The following is an 11,136-nucleotide window of genomic DNA, read 5'->3' as shown; positions in this document are numbered from 1 at the left end:
TTAACTAATAAAAAAGGAAGATGACCTAAGACACAAAGTTATTTCAATGATATAGGCGTATTATTGGCACAATCTAAAGTATTGATGCATATTGTCCTGACAACTAAAAGACACACCCAAAATTACAAAGCCCTTCAACCCGAAGAAGTGTTTGCTTCGATAAATTTATAATGAACAATCAGGAATTATGAAGTGGATTTCTACATCATATATACTGGGAAATTTTCTGCAAAAATCAGTCCTTATTCGACACCGAGTAGAGACAATCATGAAGACTCTGTTAGTACTTTTGGTCTGCTTGGCCGTAAGTATAGATCTTAAGGTATTAAATTAGTTTTCAATTTTGTTTGACAACCAAAATCTTCCATTTTCAGGCAGCAAATGCCGCCGTTTACATTCAACCCAGTCACTGCGGTTACGTCCGCTGGAACGTCAGGAGATATTACACTTTCCCATCCACGTGTTTCCGATTCAGCTTCAAGTTCAAACAAGCATGGTGCACTTCTAGATACTATCGCTCTGTGTTGACCTCATATCCCGGAAAGAGATGCACCTCCCGAAAATTCAGAGGTAATTTTTATTGAAAGTTTATAAACAGCCATGTCATGCAAAGGGAATTCAGCCAAATAATACATTATTTGTGGAAACAGACAATGTCATGTTTGACAGTTTTTCTGTCTGTTTGATTAGACATAATATTAATAAAAATGTCTCTAAGAATTTCACCCTGAAATAGCTTTTGTCTTTATTATTTTCCAAATTGATGCGTCAATGAAAAAAAAATGAAGAAACTGGCCGTTGCAAGGACGTCCAATATCACGTATACCACTACAAATACCCCATATATACACAAATACTAATGTACAATATAAAGTGTGGAGCAATAAATATACAAATTCGAATTTTTATTAATTTGTGCACATTTGCTCCAGGAAATTAGATGATAGCCAGGAAATTTCATTTGACATTTCTTATGCATTATTTTCTATATGAAATTTTAAGAATGGTCTGAAAGGAAGTTCGTTCGGGTTGTCAGAACTCGTTTGTCCAGAAGAGCCCTCTCAATCCACAAACAAATGAAGAAGAGCTACAGAAAATGGTACAATGTAATGTGCGTTCGCGTGTCTGCAGCCAAAAGAAAATACAGAAGATCAGTCAACAAATACACCAAAAGATACCTTCGGTAAGTCCACTAATGTTGCGACTTATAAATGCATTCTCATGACATGATTTAAAATTTGTTATTTACAGTCGTGCTTCAAGGCGTGAGAGAAGACGTATCCTCAAGTTGAAGAGTAAGGCAATCAGAAAATACAATGCTGCTATCAGCAGAATGTACAGACGTGCAGTCAAGAGTTACAAGAGAGTTATGAAGAGAATGTACAGTACTGTTCTCAAGTTCCACAGAAGACTTCGCAGATTGTATGATTAACTTCATAGATAGACATAATGTGCATGAAGATTTCTATACAAAATGATATAACATATTATTTACAGCTCTGTAAGGTGCTTCAGAAACCGCAAGACCAGAATTACCAAATACAGAAGATCTTTGAAGAAACGCATGAACAAATATGTGAGAAGGTACAAGAAGGTCATGAAGAGATTCGTCACCAAGAGAGTTGCCATCTTCAAGAAACTCCTCACTAGAGTCCATTGTAAGTAGTTTTACTTTCAAATAAACAATTTTGAATACAAAAAGCATTTTGTTTGGCATTCGAAGTATCATCATGAACAAATTGAAAGTATTGATCATTTGTGTTGAATTGTGGCTTCAATTTTCAAAAACAATTGTTTTTCTATCATCAATATTTTACAACTGACTACTGTGCTTTGTCAAATTCGTAGTACCACTAATCTATTTCACCCTCATTTGATTTGTCAATCCTTGTTCTAAAAACTGCGTGACAATGTCATTGACGAATCTTTCCTGTCCACATATTTGTGTGTTATCTGTCTTGAGTATAAAATGAATTATTTTTCTCAGGCTCTAGAACATGGAAAAGACGTGACGTGCGCAAAGTTATCAGAGTCTTCAGAAGACGTGAAACAAGAGCATACCTGAGAAGGGCCAGCGTATACAGCCGCAAGCTGAGAAGTGCAACCGCCAGACTTGTGAAGAATTACGCATGTGCTTATCAATGTGCAACAGGAACTTTGTGCTTCAGAAGAAGACGTTATTACCGTACCTGGTAAGACGACAAAAGTTTATTTGATATTGAACTGGTTTGACTAAATTTTGAATGTAACATTGGTAGAAATTTATTTTATGATTTGTTAATATTTTCTAGCCGCAGAATCAGATACGTGTGGAGATTCAAAATCAGAAGATCCAGATGCTTCCGTTTGATCACTTACAGATTCAAGTACAGACAAATGAGATTCAAGAAATTGAAATCTTGTAACACCAGTGAGACATTTCCCACGAATTTTTAATATTTTATGTTACATTTTGTGTTATTTTAAAATAATATAATAAATTTTAGAAAAGGTCAATGTATCTGTCAAGAAATTCACCAAAAAGCTGAAAACCAGAAGAAACAAGGCAATTTCCGCCGCATGGAGAAAATACAGAGCATGGAGAAAACTTGCTATCAGACGTAACAAGAGCGCATTGAAAAGATTCACCAAAATTGTCAACAAGAGACACATAGTTTTGAGAACCTATTTCAGATCCACTTACTTGTGCAGGTGAGTTCATTACAAAAAGAGTTGAATTTAGTTTTCTAAATCAATATATTGGAAGTCATTATGTATAATATAATTCACCTCCAGACGGTTATGACTGAGTTGAATGCACGCAAAAATATTTATGTTGTTCACAGATCCCAACGCATCACTAAACGTTATTTGAGAAAGTTTGCAGCATACAAGAGACAATTGCGTCGTCAAAAGAGAAGGGCAATCAGAAAATACAAGAAAATGCTCGCAAGAAGACTTGCAAGAGCCACCAAGTTCTACAAATCCAGAATTGCTAGCTACAAGAAGATGATCAACCGTTTGATCTCCAGAGTTGTTAAGGGTTACAAACGTTGTTTGTCTACCAGAAAAATAAGAATCACCAAATACAGCAGGCGTCTCAAGAAACTGAGAAGGAGAATGAGGACACGCCTTTCAAGACGTCTGACCAAGGTAAACTATTGTAAGTGTTAAATTAATTTGAATAATATTTTGAATAATATTTTATTTTTCAAACATAATTTTCTGGTATACAAAATAAATAAAGTTTTTTAGAGATTTTTTATAAAGATTTTTAATTGATATCCTTTTTCAGATCTACAAGCTGAAGGTGAGGCAATATGCTAAATTCATGAAATTCTACACCAGCAAAAGACTCCGTGGTGCAGCCCGCAGACTCTACAATGCATACAAACTCAAGGCAAGATCTGACAGAAACAGGGTACTTCGCAAGTTTGACAGAGCATGGAGGAAACACATCCGTACATTCACAAGACACTACGCTTGTTCTTACAGATGCACTTACCGTGCTAAATTCTCCGTCCCAAAGATCCGTGTTGTCTTCAGATACAAATGTGCCTTGCCTACCTACAGGGTGTACCGCTACAAAATCAGGCGCTTCTGGTGAGTTCTTCTAAATTTATCAATGAACAAAGTTGGTTTTGGTTCATGTCCGGCAAACAAGCATATTCAATATACGAATGCTCAATCCTTTGAGATTAAGATAATTTTCCAAGTGATAATGTCATTTTTTACGCACATGGTTTAGTATTATATAATATATTCTTTTTTATAGCACTTACAGAAGATTCAGAATCGTTAGACGCAATAGATGTTACCAATACATTCGTTGTGGATGTGCTTAAATGCAACAATGACCGACCGACCGACCAACAATCATTTTAGTTTAGTTATCGTTTAGGCTGTTGAGTTTACATCAATTGCGTTTAACATATTTTGCTTTTGAAATAAAATTCACGGCAAATGCATAAAATCTGGATTTTATAATTTCCTGAGTGTTCCTAGGTCTGACAGCATTAGAGCAATATTGTGGTGTGTCTAGTGCGAATTCACCATTAGGCAAGGTAGGGGGGACCTCATGCCTGTTTCAATCGTTTTAAATTTGTAAATCAATATTCCAGAATAGAAGCGTGTCAAAATTTCACAAAACTGATATTTGACAATTTTTTTAATCAAGTCAATAATTCTTGTACCAAACAATATATAAAAGTGTAAAAAGTTAAATACGATCGAATAAATGAATTTTCTGAATTCGAGAAACTAAACCTTGAAAACTTATCAAAATGAAATGAACAGTTTTAACCAATATAATGTCCTTATATTTCGACACATCTTAAGGAAATATCGATAATTAGCTATGTATACTAATTTATATGAGCAACAACGAATCTGATCATTATTACAATTTTAATATTTCTGATCTTTTAAACGTAGAACTATTTATTTGTTTCAAATGTAGAGATAATTTTATTTATCAGTAATTAGGCCATGAATCCTCGCCGCTCGCTACTATAAACAGTTAATAAGACATCGGATTGCTCCTGCAATGGCGCAGCTTGAGTTTGATAAACAAAAGATTCATGCTCTTCAGCATGCGTAGGTCATTTTCATGCCCAATATATATCTCGTATATCAGTGGATCCAGGCGAGATCTGCAGGTCCTTGAACTTGGAGATACAAATTTATTCATCTCATTTTATAGATAGATATTATAATTGGCTCTATTCTTCAGAGCTTAGCAGCTTCTCATCAGAAGAAGACTCATCCACGAGCATCTTAATTGGCCCTGTATTCGGATCTACTGAATAGAACTATAATAGGATAGAACTTTAAAATCCAAATAAAAAGTACTCAATGTATAGAAAATTTACGCTTATAGGAAATCAATTTATTCTTTAAACTATCAAATCATATAATGTATAATTAGGAAGTAAGATGTTTTTCAGTCTAATTTACTGTGTTGGCTTTGCAATTAAGTTGTCATTACTACTTTGTAATTATTTCTTTGAGATACCCAACATAATAAATATTAAACTAATAAATGGACAGAAACAGGTATATTATTGTTTTGTACACGTGCCCTCTGATCAGGATAGACATACACATTTAGGGAATCTACTTTAAAGTTAGTTTAAAGTTTAAAGTAGTTTGATAACGATACTATTTGAATGACATAATAACAGAAACAGGCGTTGTATACATGGCATTGTTGTTTTATACGTGCTCTCTATCTGGAATGGACCAACACGTTCAGACAAAGAGATGTTGAACGGTGGCAAAATATTATTGACATACTTTAGAAATGTATTTTAAATAAAATCAGGAATGGGATTGAAGAGACCGATCAACACTTAACATAAAATAAGCGCCAATTTAATTCACATTGCCTGGTTATTTATAGATATAGCTTGCAAACTCAAGACAAATGATTGTATTCAGCACCGTGCTCATCACAAATATGGACATTATATGGGAAACATATAGTAACGCTATATATATATATATGTATATATTATTAAACAATACATTGTTTTTATTTACTTTGTTTTTTCTGTGCCATGGCTGACTTGGCATATATATATCAAGCAAACCGGTTTTAAATGCGCAAGAAAAAAATAATACTTTCCGACCAAGCACTCCGGAATGTTCGACCTCAACGCGAACTTCCCTCCGTTTCCGGATATTCTTATATTTTAAAAAATCAAATTGAATTATTTAAAAATTACAACCAACATCAAGTAAACGACATACAACTGACGCTGCAAAAAAGCACCGCACAGCTACATTTGTTACCGCGCAAATTCATGTGAAGACAACGATAAATTTGTAATCAATCATAGTAATAGGCACTTGAAGTTGGGACGTTCGAGGGCCGCAAAAAATTAGTTTGCGGGCCACATTTGGCCCGCAGTTTGCCGACCCCTGTCCTAACCTTACACACCTAACTGTTTTTATCACATATACTCGTTTTACAGCAAAATGCTCTTGAAGCGATTTTTCATGCTATCACAAATACTTGTTTTACAGCAATATGCTCTTGCGGCGATTTTTTCTATGCGGCGAAATTTCCTACAGCGAAATTTTCGGGACACACTATTTTAGAGAGCGGGGTATGCGCATGTGGTAACTTCAATGTGGCTGGTAATATTAAAGAGCATTTTTTATGTGCTATTACAGAAGAGATAGAAGCAAAAATACCACAAAGGAAGCCGCAATGAGTAAAGGAGAGTTTATGGGACCACTCAGTCTGATTTATCCCTCTGAAATCTGAGGTTTGCATATTTGACCGATACAGAGCAGAGACAGGGGGTAATGCTTTCAGAATGGTATGGTTACTCATTTCAAGTAATCAGCATTACAGAAGCTATTCCCAACGCAAGATTAGATGTTTTCACTGTCGAGAAAGAGTAGAGTGTTATCTTCATGCGCTGGTTCCCTTACATTTGAACCCACGTACATTTGAACCCATGACGATTGCACCTGTATGCTATTGCACCTATTTACACCTGCAATTTTTTTTGTTTCACGGATAGTTAAACCCATACTAACCCTAACCCATGGGTTTTAGCACCCGCATATAGATTGAACCCGTGGATATACGCATGGGTTCAAATGTACATGGGTTCAAATGTACGGTCACCTCATGCGCTATGTTAATATTCTGTATGGTCGCTTAATATAAAATAATAAGATATAGAACAAGTCATGATAATAAAATACCGAATTGAGTTTGCGACGAGTTGCTTGTTTCAATTCAGTTGTGAGTCAGTGATTTTGCAGATTACTTCATTTTTACCCTAGCACCGGTAAACTTACTCAAACTGACGTAATCAAACAACGAACATACTCAAATATTCTCTTGTGGCGTTTCATTCATGCAATTATTTTCAGGACCCTCTGAACCCTAAATTTATTTAAATTGACCACTTATCAAGAGACATGACTATTGTATAGCCAAAGAATAAATACGAAGTTGTACCTTTTATCTTGAACGCCTGGACTCCATCGTTGCCACCAGAATGCTACGACAGATAACAGTTTTCTACCAACTAAGACTAATCGAAACTTTTAAATGTCCAAATGTTGTTTTTGTTTTATTGATATCAAAGTCGCATAGATCCAAGTTGTTGAGTTTAAATTATACTAAGTATGCTCGAGACAGCTAAATATCCGAATGAACACAAAATAAAACTTAATGATAACAATTAAAGGACCTCTAGAAGTATGTGCACCAAGATGGCGCACAATCTGAACTTGGAATTTGTATCAGGTTAGGGTTCAGGTTGTGCGCTATCTTGGTTTCGGTACTTCGGGAGAGCCCAATTAACAATACAAAGCAGCGAGTATAAAAATGCTCGAATTTTCCATCGAGATTGCGACATAAATTGCCACGTGTTTTTTTTTCAAAATGGATCCCATCGAGAATAGTCTCAACAAACATAAGATGCAGTCAGAAGAGGAAACCCATAATAGATCAATATGTACCGCGTTACTATTACAAATTGATTTGCAATTTTATTACGAGGAAATAGACGCATCGAACAAATCGAACTTTCTTCACCACCTTTGCAGTGGAAATCACTTAATAAACAACGAGTTTGAAAACCACCTTTTGTTCGCTCTTTTACGGCACCTCTTTCTACAAATACTTCACTTGAAGTATGTTAGTTCTCACCGGTTATTTGCTAACCAGCTGCATTATCATACGATCTACATTGCCTATCTACTGAATTATATTTGCGCTAACGTACAGTTGTACCCATAGACTGCATCACGAACACGTGTAGCTGTATGGTGACAAAGTTCCAGACCAGTTCCCAGTGTGTGAAGTAAACATAGCTCTAATCCTAATGCCACTTTCGGTGGCATGGGCATCCTAAAAATATGACTTTATACCAACAATATTGCATATAATAATTTACTATTAATAACTAATATGGTACAGTATTGTATTAACTCGATACAAACCGCCCCATAATTTATTTAGACTTACTTCAATACATAAGCTTAATCAAGTAGCCTAGGACTACAGAAAATAGAATATTCAACTCACGACGGTAGACATCTTTATTATGTAACAATAACAATACAGAGTTACTGTGCAGGTGAGTTCAGCTATTTAACACCAATGACTTGTCTTTGCTTACCTTTTCTCTGTTTCCCCTTGTGCGCGTTTAATTATATTAACCTTATTCCAGCAAGTTTTTCATGGGCAATTAGTTACTATGCATATAATAAGTTTCTGTTTGTGTGTAGTTTTTATTCCGAGCCATTTTCAGCATGTATTAAGCAAACACTATCAAAGAGTACCATAAAAAAGTCCTATTTAGTCGGATACCTATTTCCAAACTAGCACAGATATAACTGTGTATAGTTTTATGTATCAATGTCATAAACTTATATAAGTCATTTCTTCAAGAAAAATGCGTTTCAACATATGTCGTGTCCCGATAGAAATGTTGATGAGTTTTTGGGATATTTTCTACGAATCCCCGCCACTAATGCAAAAATGTGACATTTGAGAAAAACGCCTCCGACATGTTTAAAAATAGTAATTACTCAGTAGGGGAGAGGCAGGTTAGTTGATGCTGTAGTTTAGATGATACAGCGCTTCTCACGGCCGTGCAATGCACTTTAAGAAACTGATGCGCCACCTGATATTTAACTAAAATATGATCTTCCTTTCTGTTAGTCGTTTGACGATGTTGGTTGCAGCACGTTTAAAATTTTCGAAAAAAATCAATTTTTGAGATCTGGAGTGAAAACGTCAAATCAAGGTAAATTGATTATTTTTTCAGGCATTATAAATGAGCGATGCAAGCGAGTATTTCTTTGCAGTAGTGTATGATATCGCTTACATACCAGCCTACATGTTTCTGGATACTGATTTGATTTCTTCCCACTACGGGCCTTTTTTTCAAAATGGCCACAGGTTGACTAGTTGATACAATCGCGGTTCCATTAGTTGATACGTGTATCGACTAACCCTGCTATTTATTTCATGTATTTTTTTAAGCATATTTTTCAGCAAATATATTTTCAGACTTTTTTTAACCGGGTTTCATGGTTTGTGGCATTGTCAATATATTTACGCTACCAATATTGTTTTCAACGTATTTTGGGTGATGCCTCAGTTCTATAGAAGAAAAACAAACAGAGTCATAAGAACTCCCCCGGATGTGATGTCGAGGGCGGCTGACGATGTTGTTCGCGGGCGATCATTGAGGAGTGTAGCTGAAGCATTTGGCATCGATAAAATGACTTTGTCTCGTTTAATAGCCAAGCGCAAAAATAATCCTAACGCAATTACAGGTTACGCTTCTGTTGCTCATGCACATTATATTATTCCTCAGCAAATGGAAGAAGATCTGGGAAATCATGTCAAACGATTGGCCGACATGTTTTTGGACTCTCTCTTGAACAGTGTTGTAAACTAGCTTATGAATTTGCATTTCAAAACCAGCTGTATATGCCAGTGTCTTGGAAGATCAACAAAAAAGCGGGAAAAGCTTGGTGGCTAGGGTTCAAAAAACGACAAAATCTTTCCATACGGACTCCAGAAGCAACTTCACTCGGAAGGGCGACTGCATTTAATCGTCACACGGTTGGTGAATTTTTCGACAACTTAGCACAGGTCATGGATGTGAACGATTTTCACCATGAAGATATTTACAATCTCGATGAAACCGGGTGCACCACTGTTCAAACCCCATCTGATATTGTTACAGCCAAGGGTAAAAAACAAGTGGGTGCAGCTACGTCTGCTGAGCGTGGTGAACTGGTTACGGTAGTCTACACCAGTGATTCCCAAAGTGGGCGATATCGCCCCCCAGTGGGCGAAAACGATACAGATGGGGGCGAAAAAGTTGAAGGGGGCGATAGGGGGGCGATTTCGTAAAACCTGTTTTATGTTTGGCGCACCTAATTCTGTAATCTGTGTGCATTCGCAGGCTTGAATCACGTGGGCGATTATCACACGCGAAAGGATTTCTGGACTCGTCTTCGCAGTAAGGTACGGTAGTTGCGTATCCCAGTGGTCGGCAAAATACGGCCGGAGTAAGATAATCTGGCCCGGGACGATTCACTGAATGGACCTTCCCCGACCTTTGATCGCGGAAAATTCTTCCCATACTTTACCATTTTAAAATTTTCGGTGTTTATTTTAAGTGTGGTTTCGCGAGTTGTTGCCTGTAAAATGGGGTATTTGTTTCAAACTATCATTCTAATACACACCATTCAACAATCTGTTTTTTAAAAGTACCGATAAAGAATTTGAGCCTAGTCTATCACAGCTATTTCTACACTAATTTTTGATTCCTGTAATTTAACTGAAACTCATAAGAAGACAAAGTAATCATTGATTTATTTAATTTATATTTAAATTTCCGAAAAACAACTAAAAACTAACGAACTTAATTCAAAATCGCGAAACTGAGGTAATGTTCACGACCACGCCTGAGAATCTGTCTGAGTGAGCGTGTCTGAGCGGATGTGAAAGGCGTTTTTTGCATCTTGCTGATTGGCCAATGTTACGAAGTAAACAAGGAAGTCTATGTCCGGGTAAACATTTAAACGGCGGTTTTGACGATGAAATTTTTTTATTCATAATCTACGCTCGAGGAGTAAATTACATTTTTTACGTAACAGAATTTATCGTGAGACACGTTTGGACTAAATTTTATTATATCCCAAAGCAAAGAACTGGGATTAGTGATTCCCATTTAGTCGTAAAGCTATCCAGCGTGATGCAGCAACAAGACAGTGCCTCATTAAATGTCATTGTAATATTTTTTTAATAAGACGACTGAGTTGAGTTCACGAATTGTCGCAGTTTTCGCGCACTGTTCCGTTTTTAATTTCAAAAAATTTATGCGACCCGCAAAAAAATGGCAACTCTGAATTTTGTCCCGCGAGCGACATAAGATTTGCCGTCCCCTGGGCCGTAGCCGATAGTCGATCACGGCTTCTTCCACATCCGAGTCCATGAATCCAAAAACAAATGGCTGATTAATTATGGACTGGTGATCGGACTGGAGGCCGTGGTAGGATGAGGAATCGGGGATGAATTTTACCAAAGTATTTTGGTGCATGTCATCATGCTGTACGAATAAATGAGATGTACAAAAATCATTATTATAAGTTTGGGAAAATTAACCT

General features: G+C 36.4%; 1 protein-coding gene across 1 annotated transcript; it reads left to right on the top strand.

Moving 5' to 3' along the window:
- The first annotated feature begins 295 nt into the window (after positions 1–295).
- LOC144421032 (uncharacterized) lies at positions 296–3,952 on the top strand. The gene is made up of 11 exons (XM_078111104.1): positions 296–304; positions 375–570; positions 1,003–1,183; positions 1,252–1,422; positions 1,498–1,658; positions 1,988–2,192; positions 2,292–2,410; positions 2,487–2,691; positions 2,826–3,132; positions 3,275–3,582; positions 3,755–3,952. Exons 3-11 carry the CDS (start codon positions 1,077–1,079, stop codon positions 3,822–3,824), a joined length of 1,653 nt encoding a protein of 550 aa, XP_077967230.1. The 5' UTR covers positions 296–304; positions 375–570; positions 1,003–1,076; the 3' UTR covers positions 3,825–3,952.
- The last annotated feature ends 7,184 nt before the right edge of the window (positions 3,953–11,136 follow it).

Source organism: Styela clava, chromosome 3 (assembly GCF_964204865.1).
Source record: "Styela clava chromosome 3, kaStyClav1.hap1.2, whole genome shotgun sequence".
NCBI lineage: Eukaryota > Metazoa > Chordata > Ascidiacea > Stolidobranchia > Styelidae > Styela > Styela clava.
The sequence above is the reverse complement of the archived record's forward strand: the minus strand, read 5'-3'. Positions and strand labels throughout refer to the sequence as shown.